The sequence below is a fragment of the Etheostoma cragini genome, chromosome 3, assembly GCF_013103735.1.
Source record: "Etheostoma cragini isolate CJK2018 chromosome 3, CSU_Ecrag_1.0, whole genome shotgun sequence".
NCBI classification, from domain to species: Eukaryota; Metazoa; Chordata; class Actinopteri; order Perciformes; family Percidae; genus Etheostoma; species Etheostoma cragini.
In genome coordinates this window covers 12,298,155-12,318,737 of record NC_048409.1, presented here as the reverse complement: position 1 = coordinate 12,318,737, position 20,583 = coordinate 12,298,155, and the positions used below count along the sequence as shown (strand labels likewise).

Below are 20,583 nucleotides of genomic sequence, written 5' to 3'. Positions count from 1 at the left end.
ATGCCATTTGCTCCACAATCCATATGTGAACACACACACACACACACACACACACACACACACACACACACACAATCTCTTGCGGCCCACCCTTCCTCCCTCCAATCCCTCGCTCTCACCCTCCCTCGCTCTCTCTCATCTGGTCCCGAGCTAGTGAGCTGAAGCCGTGATTGAGGGATCAATAGGAGAGGGAGGGGCAGAGTGACAGACGGGGGCCGGGGCTCAGGTAGCCTGTCTCTCTGATTGGGTATTGACTCTTCTCAATGGGGCCTGAGTGGTGGAATTATGTTGTCACAGCCACTTCAGAATTTGTGTTAGTGCTGCGCTAGAATAAAGTATGTGTGTGTGTGTGTGTGTGTGTGTGTGTGTGTGTATGTGTGTGTGTGTGTGTGTGTGTGTGTGTGTGTGTGCGGGAGAGAGAGAGAGTGAGAATGAAAGCTAAAGAAGAAAGAAGAACCAGCCAAACTCCCTCGTGTCTGTGTTGTTGATTCTCTTCCTAAAAAAAAAAAAGACCACCACTGGTGTGTGTGTGTGTGTGTGTGTGTGTGTGTGTGTGTGAGCCTGTGTGTCTTGATGCATGTTTGAGTGAAAGAAAGAACAGAACAAAGAGAAGGCAGGACATAGTGTGTGTACATATGTTTATGTCTTAATCAGCTGACACAGCTGTTGTATTTCTCCTTGCTGTTTCCTAATAAGTGAAAACAGTGTGTGTTTTTCTATGTGTGTGTGTGTGTGTGTGTGTGTTTCTGTTGTGGACTCATACTGCCAGCCCTCTGTAACATCTCATTATTATACTGTCTCGACCCCAGCCACAGAGAACAATCAATACACACACATTGATTCTGCTTAGTTTTTATATCCGCCTGTAAATGACTGCCCATTAATAATTCCAGCCAAATGTGTTTAATCTCCCACTAAGGGGAGGGGATTCACAGCTCTGACAGGATTGGCAGGTGAGCAACAATACGGTTTATATGTATGTCTATGTTTTTCATTGATAGGAAATTCTTCTTCAGGCTGTCACCGTGTGCTTGGGTGTTAATGCATGGATTTCACCTTCCTAAGATTATTCATGGGCATGCACACAGGCTTATGCAGTATCACCCTGTCTGTGTGTGTGTTTGTGTTGTGCGTTTGTGTTGTGTTGTGTGTGTGTGTGTGTGTGTGTGTGTGTGTGTGTGTGTGTGTTGTTTCTCACCAGGGAAGGGTGGGAGGTTTGGCCAGTAGTCCTTGTAGGAAATCCCACTCCACACTCACACACTTCCCCTCACTGACAAACGGCATGGTTGCCATCCTTCCCCCAATCACGTGCCGACGCTGCTGTTAACGAAGGCTCTGATTGGTTGAGGATGTGACGGACTCAGACCTGGAGACCCACGAGAGACAGCAGAGGAGAAACAAAAAGAAAAAGAAGGGAAAAGAGTCATTGTATCAGTTGCCATTAATAGCCATAAAACAGTCATGAACTACTTACAACGTTTACAGGTGACAGCACATATGGGATTTTCGGGATGTCAAACATATACCAATTTTTAGGGAGTTTTAATTGTTATATTGGCAATCGGGTTTCCATTACAATATATAGCATGTTGTATTTTTCAACTAAATGCTTTTAAAGCTCGGAGCGTGCATGCAGCCTTATTCAAATAAAGACAAATGATGACATTTTATCTCCATTTGCAGTTTCCATTCAGCCCTTTACTATAATTTGAAAGAATACCATTTGCATTAAAATGCCTGAATGAGAACCCATCTTATGATTTCTTACTTTATCTATCAGAGAGACAGAGAGAGAGAGAGGGAAAGAAAGAAAGAAAGTGATGGGGTTGAGACAGAAAGAGCAATTAGGTACTGTATGTACTTCCCCACATAAAGGTCAGCGATTGTTACCAAGGTAATAGACATAAGCCAAAACACTGAGCCTTCTTTGATGTCACCATTAAGCATGAAAATCACAGATCTCCAAATGTCTCCCCTCTCCTCTGAGAGATTAGTCAAACTGGTCTGTGACTGAAGTTTAAAGCAAACATCTCCAAAGAAGCAGCACAGGCTGTCTGTTGCCCCCTCCTCCACATCTATTTCTGCTTTTTGCCAAACTCCAGCACTAACCTCCTGTCTTGGAAGTTGCCAATATTCCTCACTGTCCTCAACCAGAGCACCACCTCTCACCCGTTTCTCTCCCCTCCTTCTCTTCTGTGCTGTGTTGACATTTAAAGGGCTAGTGTGGCCCTGAGCACTGCGGTGTCATGCCCTTGGGCCTGAGATGCCCTCTCTCTCTCTCTCTCTCTCTCTCTCTCTCTCTCTAACTGCCTCTCACTCTTTAACTCTCTCTGTCTTTGGCCCGGCTGGGTCAGCACAATCAAGTCAGTAGAGCTTTGCTGGGGCAGTAGAAAATGGATTATGTCTTGAGTTTGAGCATGGCTATGCTGACCTTGGCTAAGAGAGGTCAGCAGAAGCTAGGCAGGTTTGGCAGATATCATTTCACAAATCTGGGCTGAAACAGCCAACATAATGTATGCATGAAAACTTCTTGGAACAGTTTCAAAGGCAGCAGAGTTGATGGGGGTCACAACACAGAGAACAGTTGTTGAAAGGGAAGATTGGGTTATTCACTTACCTTTGGTAGTTGGCGGCAATAGTAAAGAAAAAAAATGTACACTTTCTATTGCTAAAATGGTCTGAGGTCAGTGATAGAAAGATTGGCCTTAATGGAAACTGAAGAAGAGGGTAAGTGACTATCTACCTCCCGATATATCCTTCCACAATGCAATGTTTGATCGTAATGCATTCATTCGGCTTAGAAAGTGTACTCAAAGCTCACGGCTCATTAAACAAGACCACAGTCTACAGCTAACCCAGCAGCTCTGTGAGGCGGTAAACCAAAATATTTAACTAAATTGGAGCCGATTTCCTGTGATACAGGAAAAGTCTGAATATCTGATGGTTATCAGTAAACTGTCTACACATTTCATGGCAACAGGTGAAAAACGTCATACTGGAGCAAAGTGGACCGACCAAGCACCATTGCCATCTCGATATTAGAACTTGTATCTGTGCTACACTTGGAAATAATTTGGGCTGAGGAATATATAAAGAAAAATCTGTATAAAAGATAAATACAACTTTTTTTTTCAGAAATACATCAGTGCATATTTAATTACATTATGACAAATTAAAGTTTCCGGGGCTGATTGAATGGTGAAATGCGTGGTTACTGTAGATATCAGTGGTTGTTGTGGCTCTTTAAGGTGGTATTCAATGGGATTTACGTCAAAATTGATTGCCATATAAGCAAGAGACTTGATCAATCTGGTTAATATTCCAACCCTAGATTTAACCTCTTCCCAGGTTCTTTACATTGACAGAATATTTTGTCCAATGCTTATGTTTAAGGCTAAGTCTTCATTCAACTATAAGAAACCTATATTTCTTTCTCTTGAGCTTCCAGCCTGCAACATTGACAGTCCTCTTTTCAGACAGTCGGGTGAAGAGAAGACAGGGTCGAGGAGAGGGCAGCACACCTCTGTCTAACAACTTCACCTTTGTCTCCTTCTCTATCTCACCTGGATAAATGCACTATATGCCAAATTAGGCCGTGTACAGTAGGACGGAGAACTCAAACGGAGACACAGGCAGGAAACAATTTTCTCTCAAATTTTCACAGCCTCACAAACACACATGCAGCCTTTTTCCACCCTATACCTGAATGTTTATCTCTTAATTGACCCTATCTGGGCTTATCTAATCTCTACCTCCATCTTTTGTCTCAAGCTATCTCTCCATCTCTCTCTACATTTCCCTCTATCTGGGCAGAGACAGGGGCGTAATGGACAGGGGCCTCCACAGTAATTATTCAATCAACCTCATAACCTTGTCACAGGTTGGGCGGCCCATTAATGCACTCACCCAAATGGACCCCGCCACTTTGACTGCTAATGCTCCGGCTAGCTAGCAGCACAACAGGCTGAATGTCAGAAGTGTCATCTAGACAGAGTGTGAAACAATCCGCTCAATGGAGCTGAGTCGACTTATTCTGCAACAGCACAGTGGGAAATATATAGAAAAAGGAAAGTGGGACTTCTGAGAGCACTGAGAGTAAAAATATACCGCGCCCACAGCTGGAGAGATCAACCTGTATCAAGTGTGACCGCAGGTGTTCGCAATGTGTTGCTGCAGTGCTACATATTCATAAGTGTGGTGAAAATATATATGTGTGTGTGTGTGTAAATATGTGAGTGTGTGTTGGAGACCCCTACCCTATGGAGCCCTACTCTCTTGGCACAATCTCAACAGCAACAGAGCGGAGGGCACTGCGGCGAGCGTTCACAGCCGCTGTTTGCCGTGCGTTTCTCTCTGGCAGCTAGCTTGGCTCCCGTTCTGTTTATTTTCAGCAGGGACGTTTAATTAGGGCCTCCAGCTGTCAGAGGTTCGTTAGCGTGCCCCTCCTCTCCCAGAGCCGCCCCTCCCCGTAGGGAGTCAGGGGCATCAGGCAAATGAACACATTTAAGTCAAACAGCACGCAGGCAGACAATAGCCACACTGCCATGCCCCCAGCTCCCCTAGGTAGAGACATGGCTGTTTTATGCCTCATCTTCCCAACCCCTGGGGCCCAATACAGAGGCTGGCCAAGACTGTAAAAGTGGAGGCAGAGGAGCCCTCACAGCCCACTGGAGACGATGTGCACGGTGCAACAATGTAAAGGTAACGAGCAGGACCAAGGCTATGCAATGTCAACACAGGGAAGGGGAGAATACTTGCAGTTTCAAATTGTGAAGGCGTGCTAATCTGAAAAAGATCTTGATTTTAGGAAAAAACATTTGTGTGTGTTTTTTCCCCTTTGATTTACCAAAGTGGAAAGATACATTGGATGTGTTTCCTTATGAGTGTAGCGTCTCTGGGGTCTCTTTCCCCAAATTTGCAACATGCAAGCTGCGATTTTAGATTTTCTCTCATATTACTTTTTTTGATACGTTTTACTAATCAACACAATCTCCATACTCTGCGATCCATACATGAGCACGCAAGAGCCTTGTAGGGCTTATTCATCTGCAATTTGTAAGTGACAGCCATGTATGAAATATGACCGTGTCACCATTTGCAATGTGCCTTTCAGCAGTGCTCGCTAATCAAACCGTATTTGAGAAACGGGTCCTCCGGCCCCTCTAAGTCCACTTGTTTGCTGTCACCTCTTAATTAAATAAAGGCCAAAGAAACGCCCCCCAAAATACTACACAAGATGGCATTAGTTTCCATCTGCCGTCAAAACTATGGTTAGCATTTATTGTGGTCATTTTTTCAGAGTTCACTCAAATACAAATCTTACTGACAACAGCTGTCTTCTTCCAACCCCCACCTGTCTTTACTTATCTCTCACTAAAAGTAAAAGGGGAGCACACATACAACGATGTAAAATTTTCCTGTGAATAATATTTCATCAAACAGAGAATGTTCAATATGGAAGATGTGGAAAACATGGTTGGAAATAACATGAACAGAATATTTGATGTAGCTAGTTTTCTATCTTGCCTTTCATGTTGTTGAGTAGTTGTAAATGAGTGTCTGGAGCGTCCAGGGAGATGAAGTTTGGTATTCTGGTTGGAGGGCTGAAAACTACTTATCATGCATTACGGCCCTGGTAGGACCTCAGGATTTGGAAGTCAAAAGACTTTTTAATGTACAATTTTTCAGCCGCTGATCAATCGACAGCCGCTGGACATGAAGATCTCATCCCCCCCCCCCCCACCACACACACACACACACACTCCTATCAGTAAACCCATATTCTGACTCACTCGGAATTCTGCTTCCATATGGGAGCGCCGGGTGCGGTTGACCTTGACCACTCTGGTTTATTCCCAACCCAAGGTTCTCTCCAACTCTCAAGGGCCTTAGCGTACCCCCCTCCACCCCCTTCGACTCCCCCCTTCACCCCCCCCGCCCCCCATCTCTCCTAACCCCCTCTTAGCTCCTCCCTGGCCCTTGCCTGGGTCATTAATTATCTAATGGAATCAATACAATGTTAGATTGGACCAGAGTGACCCCGCCCTCCCCCAGGTATCTCTGCGCTGATGAGGAGGAAGAGGAGGGTTCGGAAAGGGTGAAAAGGAACGATGATAACAGCCTGTGTGAGTGAACCAGCATCGTACACTTACAGTGCTGACCGTCCCTAAACTGGAAGAAATGAAGAATAAAGAGATCAGCAATAAATAAATGATTAGAGAGGGGCAGAGGGGTGGATGGAGGGTGGATGGGGGAGGGAGAGAGCATAAGTTGAGGCGTAGGGAGGCAAATTAGATGGTAAGGGAGAGAGAGACAGAGATGATGGACAGATGAAGACATAGATGACAAAGGAGAGAGAAAGAGATTTGCTAATGTTCACCCTTTGTAATCGATATCGTTCTCCTCCTCCTCTTTTATTACGGAGCGCTTTGGTGAGCGTTGCTTTGATGTCCACTCCTCACGGGCGTGGACCTACGCAGAATCCAATCCATGCCTGACATAATTACTATCTACCTCAGCCTGAGTATACACAAAAGAAAGGCTCCAGTTCACCTGCGCTGTAATAAATATGAAGTTGAAAGTATCAGGGCAGATTCCCATATATTTACCAGAAAAACTACATATTCCCTAAAGATTGCTCTCCAGTGGTTTTTCTCAAATACACAATGTCTTTTTTCTCGCTCTGTATTAAAATTAATGACAAAGATTTAGTCAGCACGAGTATAATAACTTGAAGGGTGCTGACTTCGTCCCACAAACTGACATTTTCAGCAACAATGTGGCTTCTTTAGAACTTAAAGAAGCAGTCTTGATAGACTGGATCTACAAAATGATTTAAATAAAATAGACACGTATGTTAAATTAAGATGCAATTTTTATGATTGTACAAAATCTTAAATGCTGTATGAGAAGAACATTCTGGGGTTAGTTTCCCCTCTCAGTAAAAGAGCAGGAAAGACGCAGGATCAACAGTAAGAGTGATAGCATGATAGGGATAACTTTTCAACTTCAGCATGAAGAGATAAAAATATAAATGTTTCACAAGAGCAGCTAAACTGTTTAAATACAAATAAAGTAGAAAACACCTCCAGTAGATAACTTTGAGAATCTGAATAGCAAGAAAAAGTAATGCATAAAGTAAAACAGTCAATTCTGAAGTTAGCCATCCCTGACCCTTATGACATCTGCTTGAAAGAGAAAACCCTGGGTCAAAATAATGGCTGCAATCTATTCTAAGGTTAAATACTCTGACCTCCATTTAAGGCCGGACTAAAGTGGGACTTACAGGAAAGTCAAAGATAGTCTCTTATTATTTTGAGATCTTTCACTAAAGGAATGCTGATGTGGACACATGTAACGAAAATACTGATAATATTCATGTACAGTGCACCTAAAAATTGTAAAAGTTGTTGCTGAATGCACAGAAAAAGGTACAAAAAAGGCAGAAACTTCTCCCTCTGACTGTGGAAAAGTTGGCTAAGTGAATGCAGGTCTCTATAAGGCAGAGGATGGTAAATCCACTCCCGCAGGCAGAGACCACATCAGCACTGACCTCCAAATAACCACAGGCCAAAGCACATAGGGTCACTCACTCTCAGCAACACACACACGCACACACACACACACACGCACACACACACACACACACACACACACACACACACAAAAATGTGTGTGCTGAATAACAGGACTTGAAACCACTATCATTCTGCACACCAGCACAGAGAGATGTACACATGCTAACACAGACACATCAATTAGCATGGTGTAAATGTCAGAGTCCAGAACAGAGTCAAAGTCTTGAAAAGAGTTGCACAAGTTGTGTAGGTGTCTTGCAGCACACTGGGGAAACCAAGGTACCCACTGGCCTCATACGATATTTCCACACACTGCTCGGGACTTAATGCTATGTTTGAATATTCCAAGATCTATGGTTAATTTATGTAATGTCACGGCATAATTTAGAGAACAAGAAAGACATGAAAGACATTTGGAAGATTTGCACTTGATCTGACGTTCGATTAAGAGGAAAAGTAACTTAGTGTGGATGTGTGTGTGTGTGTGTGTAGCCTGGTGGATCCCTTCAGGCCGGCGTGTGAATGACAGCAGGGGTTATGTAAGGAGCCACAGCGGGTTCCGGAGTGGACAGTTCAACCGGAGATCAGGTCAGCAGAGTGTGACACTAAACACATCTCCCTGACACAGCGCTGACACCCTCTGTCACAGACTCACACTGTCTGTCAATGCTCTTCACACACACACACACACACACACACACACACACACACACACACACACACACGAACACACATGGCAAGAGCAAGACGTGTGTGAGCGGCTGTCTATCAACACACTAGACACTGACCACCTTAGTGTGTGTGTGTGTGTGTGTGTGTGTTTGTGTAAGAGAGCAACAGAGAGAGACAAAAATATCAAGAGAGGAATAGAAAGAGGAGGAAGCGAGGGAGAGGTTAGGTGTCTGTCTGAGAACTTGTCAATAAGTCACCAAAAGTGACTCCCTGCTTCTGTCTACCAACTTAGAGTATTTTTACATTACTGATATTAATTTTGCTACTTATGTGATCATTATTCATGAAAAACCAATACAGAAAATGTAAGAAAGCCAAATGTTACCCTCGCAGCATAATCTGAAAAACACAGCGCTCATCTTTGATGAGCAACAAAATAGAAGTGGCTGCCTGCCACTTATTTTGAATGAATGCCATAAATTCACGGTGATAAAAGGTAGTTGTTCTTTGACACCTACCATTTATTAATGTGAATTCTTTAGTTTTTTCTTCAAATGGGACACTCTGTTGCCAACATTCTCACTTTCACAAAGTAAACCGAGTCCGGGTCTGTCACACAGTCGTCAGCTAGCACGAACCGCAGCTCCTTAAACCCCAAAGCCAGAGAATAAACCCGCTTCTGGGTCTAATAAAAAAAGGCCTAAACGTGGGCCACGACCAAAGCATCCTGCACATGCCAGAACTGGAGCGGAGGGAGAGGCTTAGTGGCTGAGCGGGCCAGGGTATAAACTTTACCACAGATGGGGAGGACACCGTGTGACCCTGCTTTCATTTCTGTTTTCGTGTCAGTGTTGCAACATATGCACGTTGCTGCTGTATCCAGTCTTCATTGAAGCAATGCCGACAGTAAAGCACAAATTTCAAAAAGTTAGAATAACAAAAAAAACATTTTTCAAAAAATCTGTGGGACAGTAACCCTTTTTACATTGGTAAGAAATAACACTTTGACACCTGAAAGAGTGACTCTATCCTGCAGGTAGTTATTTGGTTTGAATTTATCTGAAGCACCTGCTATCTCAGCAGGTGTATATGCCAGCTGGCGAGCTTCGAAACCGCAGAATTTATAGCACAACATTTGGAGATAACATTCAGAGGGTAAAAGTCCACACATGGACAGACACACATGTACACACGCGAACAGGAAATTTTGCAGGAAAATCATAAAAATACAAATGCGCACACTCATGCTTTAACACACGTTAGTCGTACTTGAAATGACTTCAACTATTCAGACTTTTACTTCAAGTGACCATCCTCCTAACAAAATAACCGCAGATTTTGAAAAAAAGAGATTGAAAAAAACCCAACATCAAGCCATTATGCGATGGTTCGATGTTATTTACTTTAGAGCAGCGAACACTGTGCGTATGTCACAGTCCTTCTGCCGATTTAGACCACCTGCACCAAACAACCCTGAAGGCATCGAATGTTACTAAGCCAGTAAACTGTGACCAATTCTGCCTCTGCAGGTGGAGACGGACACGGGGACGCTCACTCTCTGCCGAGATATCACAACCTCCACCACACATGCAAACACACACAATTTATCAGAAAGTGGTGGGCTTGGATTATTGCGGTCTTTTAGCACAGAAAATGAAAGTGACATTTATTTGGCTTATCTGAAAAGCAACGATTTGCAGTTAAAGTGTTGCTTGATGCTTTTTAAGAAGAGCAAATGTTTAATCTAATGATGTGATTAAATCCTCAACATCGACATCAAATAGTAATAAATTAAACATTAATATTCATTTATAATAGACTGCAGACTTATGTTTTTATCCCAAAATAATTATCTCTAAGTCAGTTATCATTTTAAAACAAAACTCCTTTTTCTTCATTTTGTAATTTAAGCAAATAAATCCACTTTCCACATTTGCCAATGCGCCAACAGATGTGTAATATTACCGTTATGTATGATTACACTCAGAAAAAAAGTTAACATTGCTGCATGCATCCTGATATTTTATCTCGGAGAAAAAAAAAACCCGGCTTAGGTGCAATAAAACTTTTTTCACATGATTACATCTTTATCTTCATTTTCAAAAGATGTGACAATAGATTGACACATCATTTTAAACTATTAGCAAAAATGTGACAAATGGGGACAACTTTATAACTGCGTGTGTGTGTGTGTCCAGCGTGTGTGAGAATATCAAGCAAGAGAGTGAGAAAGTGTGTACGCTCATGCATGTGTATGTGTGTGTGTGTGTGTGTTGACCGCAAGTTGTTAGATCCATTATCTACTCACCTGACAGGCATTTCAAGCGTTTCCAGTCTGCTGCTGTTGATCTGATCCACTTTGTCTTCCTTCTCCTGTTCCTCCTCTTCTTCTTCTTCTTCTTCTTCTCCCCCTCTCCGGAGCCTCTGCTCTGCCCTGGCGGTGCCCCCCCACCACACCACCTCGAGCTTAAACACAGCAAACAAACACTGTGTGTGTGAGCCAAGGGGGCTGGGACGGGGGCAGCATCAATCCCCTCACTTTCACAAAAGCCGTGGCAGTGCAGCCGGACACATCGTGGACTCCCGTTGCAAAAGAGTGTGTGCCTGTGCCTGTGCGTGTGTGTGTGTGTGTGTGTGTGTGTGTGTGTGTGTGTGTGTGTGTGTGTGTGTGATAGAGAGAGCAAGAAGGAGAGGGAGAGAGAGAGTGTGTGTGTGTGTGTGTGTGTGTGTGTGTGTGTGTGTGAATGGAGCTAGCTGGTGTAGCTCTCCTTGGCTCTCAGACTCACTTCACCAACACTCTGCTCCGCTGCTTCTTGGAGATGGACTCGGATTAGGACACAGCCAGTGTGAGAATCTCTTTCTCGCTCTCTCTCCCTCACTACGTCTTTCTCTCTCTCCAGCCGGCATGCTCCCGCCTACCCTTCCTCTCTCCCTCATTCACTCCCCTCGCTGAGCTTCTTTCTTTTCATTTCCTCTTGGGAAAGCCGTGCACACCAGTTGTCCCTGCCTTCAGCTGTTCCCTCTCTGTCTCTCTCTCTCTCTCGCTCTCGCTCGCTCTCAGTCACTAGTAAATATAAAAGGCATGCTTGTACAGACCCTCGCCTCAGTCTCTCTGGCTCCCGCTCCTAACTCGCTGTGTCTCATGCTTTCGTTTACCCCCACCTCCCTGTGCCCCCCTCACTTTCTTTCTCACTGTCGAAGCTGCCTTTCAAATGCTGATTAGCAGCCAGAGTAAAAGGGGGAAAGAGAGAGAGAGATGGAGAGAGGAGGCATGACTGAAACAAGTGGGAGATTCCATCACATCCACACGTATTGGAAACTGTGACTCCTGTCTCGTGCAAACGCACACACACACACGCACACACACCAATACACACACCTGTTTTTGTCACTTGGGAGGACATCAAGTTGACTTAAATTAATTTCTTGAGAATTACCTTTAACCTACCCTTTACCAAATGAAAAGAGTTGTAACCATGATAGTAAATGTCTAAACTTGTGTTTAACATATGTTTCTATCCAACAACTCCTCCAAACAAAATGAAAACATTTGTCTTTGACATCCAAAAGGAGCCATGTCTGATGACCCTTGGGAAGTCTTATCGTTTGTCAGCCACCAATAGAAAACTGTTCCAGTCATAACTCATATCAGCTGTTTTCTGATCTGTTCAATGTTCAATTCATTCATCATTGAAAACATTGATGTTACAGTTCTCCCATCCATAACCAGCAATGCCACCACTATTGTTAGGGTTTGGTTAGATTTAGGCAGCTATAGACAAAGGTTAAGATAAATTGGGTTAGGGTAACACCAGTGATTGTCCAACCAATGAGAATTTGAATGTCCAAGACCAAATCAACCAACCAATCGGCCAACCGACCCAGAGGCGTCAGCCCTAAGTCATAGTCATACATTAAGTTGATCCATCCATCCATAATCTAGAACAATGTCCCACTATTTGAGGCAAAACAAAGTAAAATTGTATCTACAACAAATGCCTGACTGCAGGTGCAGACAGAAGTGGAGACAGTGGGCACCCTGGTCTGATGCCACTCAGATGAGCCTTCTTGTTCTGGACCGTCTGGATTCATAACCATCGCCACGGGTTGTGGCCGCCACTGACATAAAGGACCTTTAACACTTTGAATTATTATGTATTAAATACAGTTACCGTTTTAACCAAATTATTACAATGCTAAAGTGTCCCCTGTCTGAAAGGCACTTTAAAGGTCCCCCCTGTGAAATTTTGACAACGAGTTTTTATTCTACGAGTGGGCACGTACGTAGGCAGTGAGAGTGCTTGTTGCATGTCTGAAACATTTAGTAATCTTCTAATATTAACACATGAGCCGCAACCTTTAATGAAGCCTAGTTGATCCTCTTTAATCATACAAGGCAAAACTTTGGATAACATCTCGGGGAAATCGTTTGATAATGAGATGAGTCTGTCGGAGGCAACACTTTCTGGGTGCTCCTTGTGAATTAAAAAAATGTTTGCCTCTCATAGTGATGGAGGTAGTAGTTTCAAATTAATGTTATAAAACAAGCTCTGCTAATAAGTGTCATCCCACTCTAAAATAGTCATTACAGATTTTAAATACTCAAGTAAAGTACGAGTAGCCTACCTCCAAATTGTAATAGAGTACAGTGCTTCAATAAATGTATTTCGTTACATTTCTCCAAGGACTGTATGTTCAAGCTATAGTCAACATGTGTTCAGAGCCACACACACATACACACACACACACTGCATACGTGAACAAATAATCACACTCAGAGACTCACTCAAGTACTCTCACTCCCTCCTTCCCCCTTCCCCCTCTCCTCTGTTCGTTCCCCTTGCCCTCAAACACTACTCGGAATATTGATACATCACCCCCTCCTCCTCTCATTCTCTCTCTCTCTCTCTCTCTCTCTCTCCCTCCCTCTCTTTTTCCATCTCTCTCTCTGCCTCCATCACTCACTTTCTCTACTGAATACTGATAGGCTGTCTACTCCGTGGTCTGAGTTTCAAATCTCTCCCTCCCTCTCGCTCCCTCCAGTCGCTGCACCCACTACAAAAAAAACAGCAACATAAAGGAGGAAATAGCAAAAGTGAATGCACTGAGGTAGACATAAATTCACTTAAGTACCATTTCAGATTATGTCAAGCTAAAAATGGGCTTAACATTGTGGGAAGGAGGAGAGAGGGGTGACAGAGGAGGGGGAAAGGGCTGCTTTGGTGGGCTGTCTTGCCAGCGGAAACAGGCTGAGCGGCTCTTTGCACTGCAGTGAACGGGCGGCTAGCAACAAAAGGAAAAAGACGTGTGAAAAGTTCAGGCAAATGAAGACGCATTCAGTGTTTTTTTGTGCGACTCCCACCCTCCCGCCTCATTGTTGGTCATGTTGGCTATGGTTCAGCCGAGGGGGAGAAGACGGGAGTGAATGAGGTCGTCAAAGAGTTCCAATGAGCCCCCTCCCCACACACACACATACACACACGCACACGCACACGCACACACACACACACACACACACACAGAAACAGCTGAGAGCAGGGGAGAACAACAGCACATACAGAAAATTGTCCTGCTTTTCTCATACGGATGGTGGAAGGGCCTTTCAGGGTATTTGTGTGTTTAAGTATGTAAGTGTGTGTCAATGCAGGAGAGTTTAAGTTTGTGTGTGCCTTGTCTTTTTGGAGGAGTCTCGGTCTAAATTAGAAGTGCAGCACGTCTGAGACACTGGGAGAGAGAGTGTGTGATTTTGTCCTCCAAGTCTTCCCCAGGCGTCCTTGAAGGAGACTTGCAGGGAATATCTGACTCTGTGTGTGAGTGTGTGTGTGTCAGAGTGTGTTTGAGCCCTCGCTGATTTAGTTTAGTACCGGAGGCTTGCCTTGCGGAGCGGTATTACAGGTGTTCCCTTCACGAATCAAGGTGTTCCAGGAAGTAACAAAAACTGCAACCTCTGGCTGGAGAATAAACTCGGCCTGATGGATGAGAAATGTAATTGAATTGAGTGGGTAAATAAGACAAAAAATCCTTAGTCACTGTGTGTGTGTGTTTGTGTGTGTGTGTGTGTGTGTGTGTGTGTGTGTATCTGCACACGCATGTGGAATAGCGTGTGACGATCGTTGCAGTCGGCGAGACAGTCACACCCTTGTCTGGCCTTGTTTCTCCGCCTGTCTACACATGCTATCGGCTGTGGTCAGTTCAGTGTAGTGACAGAAGCCTTTTTCAGAACACAGTTCAAAAAGAACAGCAATAGAAGAAATGCTCAGATTCTTAACTTCAATCCTCCATGTAAAATCATTTTTGGGTAAAAGCAAAATGAGTAATACCAGCCAAATATACTTTAAGGTAACAGTAATAATTCTGCGGAATAGCCCTGTTCAAATCATTAATACTTGTTGCTGGATCAGGTAAAGCTAATTTCCACTTCTGTATTTGCTATTGCGCTGCTCAAAATTCTGGACAAAGAATGAAATTGAGCTTTAAAGAATCAATGTAAATTGAGAGTAAATGTTCATTTTTACTATTGGAAGCAGATGTTTAACAAAAAAAAAAAAAACGTAAGTTGTACAGTAATACCGAGCTGGCGAGACCGTAAGACCATGAGACGCTGTTTTCAGTGTTTAGAGGTGACGAGCACGAGTGTTTACTCAAGCCACACTTTAACCGACGTCAGTAATCATAAATGACAGGGAGAACGACATTTGACAGTTTAATGTACAAGATCTGATCGGATTTACTACAGTATGTGTCTCCTGAACTACTGCTTTCTGTTTCTGTGTTAAGTAAACACAGTGAAAACTGGCAGACTCTAACACCTAAAATCCCACTGTTTGTGCAGTGAATGGAAATGAAGTTGCTCTGCTAAAATACTTCCCAAAATAGACCAGGCTACATCAGACATATACATATTGATATTTCATTTTAACAGTAACAGTAGTAAAGTGAATGTACAGACCACATAAAGAAGAAAATGCTGTCAACTTATCACAAATAGATAGACAGTCTTCCTTTTTTGAATAAAAAGGATTCTTTGGGCAGCATTCAACATACAGTAGTGAATGCTGAAGAAGAAAATGATTACTATTTTCATCGCATCAAGTTTAAGTTTGCCACTTTTCCCCAATGTTATTCTAACACTTAAATAATTAAGAGAGGATTTGTTCTTGATGGTCAATTAATAATTGGTATATTTTCACACAGCTCTCTAAAAATATATGGACATATCTAAATCAGTGTAGTAGTATTGGCCTGGGAAGCACTGTTAAACCAAAAAGACACAATCAGGTTGCATTATGTGTAGGATCCAATATTGTTTTAGCTTGACCTGTACCAGGATGTAAAAGCCAGGAAAAACTACTGATACACCCTTAAATCAGATGGAAGCGTAACCTTCATTCAAATCTGAAATCATGATAACCATTATGCAGTCATCTCTGCAACATTAAAAAGAATTTGTTTTTTTCTGACATCCGTTTCTCAAGAAATGAAATACTTTCTTCCATGGCTGTCAGTGTAGTATTTAAGACTATGAAAACACAATGTTTCCTTCACCTTACCCTCAGCAGCGCACACAGATGATAAGTATAAAAGGGTGTTTAAAGATAACTGCCATAGAGAAGATAATATTCCAAATCTATCAGACAATAATTCTTTGAGGGCATGTGGCCATTAAGGAGCCATTTTGCCTTTTGTTGAGAATGCTCCTCCATATTTCATTGAGATGCATATCTGCCTTTCATACTGTCTGCCTGCTCTGCTATTCTCTATTCAACAGTGACCCATTGCTCCCTGCCATACAATCCTTCACCTTTCTGGGCTTAAAAGTAATTACCACTTTAATTTGCTGTCCGCTTTCGTGCATGCCTGAGTATATCTGTAGCGGACTGGAGAGCTTGTGTGTGTGTGTGTGTGTGTGTGTGTGTGTGTGTGTGTGTGTGTGTGTGTACATGTAGGCATACAGGAAGCAAAGAAGTGCATATATTCATATGAATGTGAGTGGAGCTGAAACAATAAGTTGATAATTTATTAGACAGACTGAGTTTTATGGAGAATTTTGATAATCAATTAATTGTCGTAAAGGTCAATTATCAAACTAAAGTAAAACTACAGTAACAGGTTGAAGCATCATTACAAATTTCCGACCAATTCGTTCAAGGATTTTTTGGGAAAGTAATGGACAAATTAACCGAAAAGGAAAACAATTGGTTAAAGCCCAAAATGAGACTATATGATGGTTTTGTGTGTGTGTGTGTGTGTGTGTGTGTGTGTGTGTGTGTGTGTCGTTGTGTGTGTGTGGGGGGGCAATTATTGTTTGTGTACATTAACATTTGCATGTGGGTAGAAATATAAGGAAGGTGTATATGTGGGCACATCAGTTGTTCATTTACACAGATTTGTGTGAATGTTTGCATATGAATCTGTACATGTACTACATACATACTAGTGTCTTTGTATTGTTAAATGTGTGTGTGTGTGTGTGTGTGTGTGTGTGTGTGTGTGTGTGTGTGTGTGTGTTTATGGTTAGCCTCCCTTTGGCCCAATTATTCCAAAATCAAACCCCCTCTGCTTCCCCCTAAAATCCCTCACCCCTCTCACCTCACAGTCCCAGTGGTGGACCCTCGAAACACTCCCAACCTCCCGCCCCCCGCCCCGCAGCCCCGGACGGCCAGATTGCCCATCACAATACACCCAACCCCTCACAGGACCCCCACCACCTCTACTGTACCTTCTGCTCCCCTCTTCTCCAGAAGTCCAACTAAATCACTCCGCCCACCCCCCCACTCCTCCATTCTTTCCCCCTCTGCCCTCCCCAGTCCCAGGTGAGCTGACGACACAAGGAGAGCAGAAACACTGTGCGAATATTAATGATTTGATCTGAATATTAATAAACCATGCATCTTAATGATCTTAAAAAACAACAGAGCCACAGTCAAGCACTAAACTGCATGCACACACACACCCATACACACATGGCCGATGCAAACACAAACACACTGAGCTGAACTATCTGTCCTGCGCTGTGTAGATTAGTTAAAACAGGGCCTTATCCTCCAACCTGCTGTTTAAATGCTGAGCATCACGTTCAAGACAAATGTGTTGTCTTTTTTTCCTCCTCTCAGTAAATGAAGACAGCTCTCCTTTCCCACGTCCTTCTCCTCTATCTCCTCCTGTTGCGCTCTTCATTTTCTTTTTATCTCCTTCTACTCTTCTAGTTCAGGCAGCGCCCCCTCCCTCCCACGGTTGCCCCATTTCACCCCTGCTCTCTTCCTCTTTACCTACTCTCTCCCTCTTCTTTCCCCCTACTATCTCACCCTCTCTCACTCTATCACTTTCTCACTAGATTACCCCATCTCTCCCTCTCCCAGCCTCACCTACTCGATATTCCAGCCTTGTTCTCCTGCAGTCTCCAGCACAACTTTCTGACCCACTTCCTCTCTCCTCCCTGGCCCCCTGATCAAAGCCTGCAGGACGGCATTGCCTTGGGCAGAGGAGAGGGAGAACGCGAGATGTGGGGATGAAGGGATTGGAGCTGAGAGAAGAGAGGAAGAGACAGATAGAGAAGGGATAGAGCGGCACGAGAGAGAGGGAACAGAGAGATCACAAGGACGGGAAGAGGAGCCAGGTGCCCTCTCAGCCCAAGGACAAAAGCTCTTCCTGGCTGATCACACACACACACACACACTCAGCGAGTCCTGTCAGCGCCGTCATTCCTGCTCATGTACGTTATGTGTAAAGACAGCGTTGACATTAATGTGGTGTGATAAAAAAATTTTTTTTTCCAGCAGCTCAAACCCCCAAAACAACTCAACTTTACGAGTTATGGCCATTAAAATTCAACAGGATGTTTAATAAATTACACTTTCAGATTACATGTTGTCCCATCTTGTTATTCTGTTTTGCATTCAGTCGTTGCACAGGTGAGCGCACAGACAATGTGTATCTGTCTCTCAGCAGGTGTCAGCCAGGGTGTAAACTCTATTTATTATTAAATCATTTTTGTCTTAAAGTCTTATTTGCTTTAAAGAGGTGAAAAAAATCACCTTTATGGAAAACACTTTGTTTCAAGTATTTTCCATAAAGGTGCATTTTTCTTGATTCTAGTGCAGAAAACTGCCTTTTCCCTTTTTGATACAGACACTCACTCACTACAAATGTATTACTGAATGACTTGCAATAACCTGTTCTAACAAAATAAGTGTGTGAGGACTCAGTTATAGACTTGACAAGAGGCAGTGTTGTTTTATTTTTAAAAGTCTGGTTTTGGGATGTGAGGTCTGTCCATCCCAGTGGCCGTGTCGGTTGGGCAGTTGGGGCCGGCGGAGAGGATGGAGGAACACCAGCCTATTTGTACCCAGAGCGAGGTGGCGTGTACTTTAACATTCCCCGCGCATCCCGACAAAGAGCACTAATTATAAATAAATTAGGGACACGACACGGTGTGCCACAGGGGGACCAGCCAGAGCAGTCACAGAATAGAGAGACTGATAGAGAGAGAACAGGGTGTGTAAAAGAAAAAGAGAGAGGTAGGAGGGAGGGAGGGAGAGGAGAAGACAGAAAGGAGCAGACAGGAGAGATTTGGCAATGACATAGAAGAGCAAGTAGGAGAAGAAAGTAGATAAGAAAATAGAGGAATGGAGCACGGGGAGGCCTGGGGATATATAGGGAGTGTAAGCGAGCGGGAATTCAAGGTCTGAATCTTCAAAATATAGCTTGAACATACATCTGTTGCCAAAAAGTGACAAGATTCTCTCTAGATGACGAAGGCAGTCCAATATGTTAGAACAGAGATAGAAAAAAGGTGGCAGGGAAATTAACAACAGAAATAGAACAGAGGGAGGCAGCCTCTTAAAAAAAAGGAAAAATTCTCAATACAAGATGAACTTGACAGAAAGATCAAAACGGAAAATAAATATCTGCCCAACATCTGTTAGAAACAGATACTTGTTTTTTTAGAAGTGAATTATACAAATCTGATGAAGTAAATACTGTATAATACAATAATCATAAGGTAGCGATATCTACCAGAGTGTTCTACACACACTAGAAGTCAACACTCCCTACCTGTCACTCAAGCTTATCTGAGATGACTTGTCAACCAGGCAAGTGTATGTCAAGAGACTGCCGTGTGTATGTGTGTTTATGTGTGTGTAGAGAGAAGAGAGATCTGTTTCTTTGTGTCCGCGTGCACACAGGTTTGTGTGTTAGCGAGTGCAACCGTGTTTGTTTGTTGCATGGTGTGTGTTTAGCGTAAGCGTGCATGCATGTGCACAGGGAGAGAACCTTGCCACTATCTAAATGGATCACACTTCAAAGTGTGTCGCCATTTCTCAGAAGCTACCATCTCCACGTAGACAGACAGACAGAAAGACAGACATACATACATACTGGGCAGGGGGGTGGGAGACAGGCTCAGTCGGCTAGTTCCACTCAAGGTTATGTCCTGCCTGAAGTTGAGAACTGATGACTGTCGCCACAGCAGGAAAATGTGACGGAGTTCTAGAGGAAAAACAACCGGTCTTTTCTTGCGGACGTTTCTCAGTGTGATGTGATGTGAATGTCTTAAATGATGGAAGTTAACAACCTGCCTGGACGATAAAGCCAGGACACATTTGTCGTCCCCGAACAACTGCTTTGTGTCTCTCTTTTGGACTGGGGGGGTCAGAGGCCAGCCAACTGTGACACAGACAGAGAGAGGTCGACTGACTGACCTTCTATTGGCCCCTGACATGGCGACCCCCAACTGACACCGCAGTAGCCATGGCTACTGAGCTGCAGACAAACAAGATGTCGGTATAAGACTTGGGGGCTGGGTGCAGGAGAGAGGTCAAATAATAACTCATCTAAGATTCCCCTCAACACAAACACACACACACACACACACACACCTAATATCCCATTAAAGTCATTTGATGAAAAGACACTCTCTGTGCCTGATTTGCAGAACCAACATGCGCAGACAGATCACATAATATAAAAGCGCGGGGGTCCATTATAAAAGTCAATGCTTGTGTCTATAGTCTCTAAACTTTCTGCACAAAGGAGAGTTAAAGAAGAAGAAAGGTGAAGAAGGGAGGGAAGACAAGAGAGGAGCAGCTTGTTGCATTAGCATTCCACCAGCAGAGAGGCTGTCTGTTTGCCTCTGGCAGCAGCCGAGAGAGGGGGACACTCTCTGCATCCTCACACGGCTCGTCTATCTCTCCCTCTGTCACTGTCTATCTCTCGCTCTGTCTGTCTCTGCCTGTCTCTCTCTTCCTCGCGCTCCCCGAGTCTGTCTGTTACATTTCTCCCTCCACTCTGCCACTGACTGTCACTGTTTTTCTACACTCTGGACTACTTTCAC

General features: G+C 43.6%; 1 protein-coding gene across 4 annotated transcripts in view; it reads right to left on the bottom strand.

The window, feature by feature from the left end:
• The window catches only part of npas1 (neuronal PAS domain protein 1), a 59,660-nt gene that overhangs the window by 25,520 nt on the left and 13,557 nt on the right, over positions 1-20,583 (bottom strand). Inside the window, exons 1-3 of one of the 4 annotated variants that reach the window (XM_034867496.1) lie at positions 11,036-11,412; positions 10,558-10,715; positions 1,199-1,366 (exon numbers count right to left, since the gene is read on the bottom strand). In XM_034867496.1, coding sequence (XP_034723387.1) covers positions 1,199-1,293 — 95 coding nt within the window. In that variant the 5' untranslated portion in view covers positions 1,294-1,366; positions 10,558-10,715; positions 11,036-11,412. Of the gene's footprint in view, positions 1-1,198; positions 1,367-4,256; positions 4,387-10,557; positions 10,716-11,035; positions 11,413-20,583 lie in introns of those variants that run through there. The other 3 variants (XM_034867494.1, XM_034867498.1, XM_034867497.1) reach the window with 3 other exon arrangements.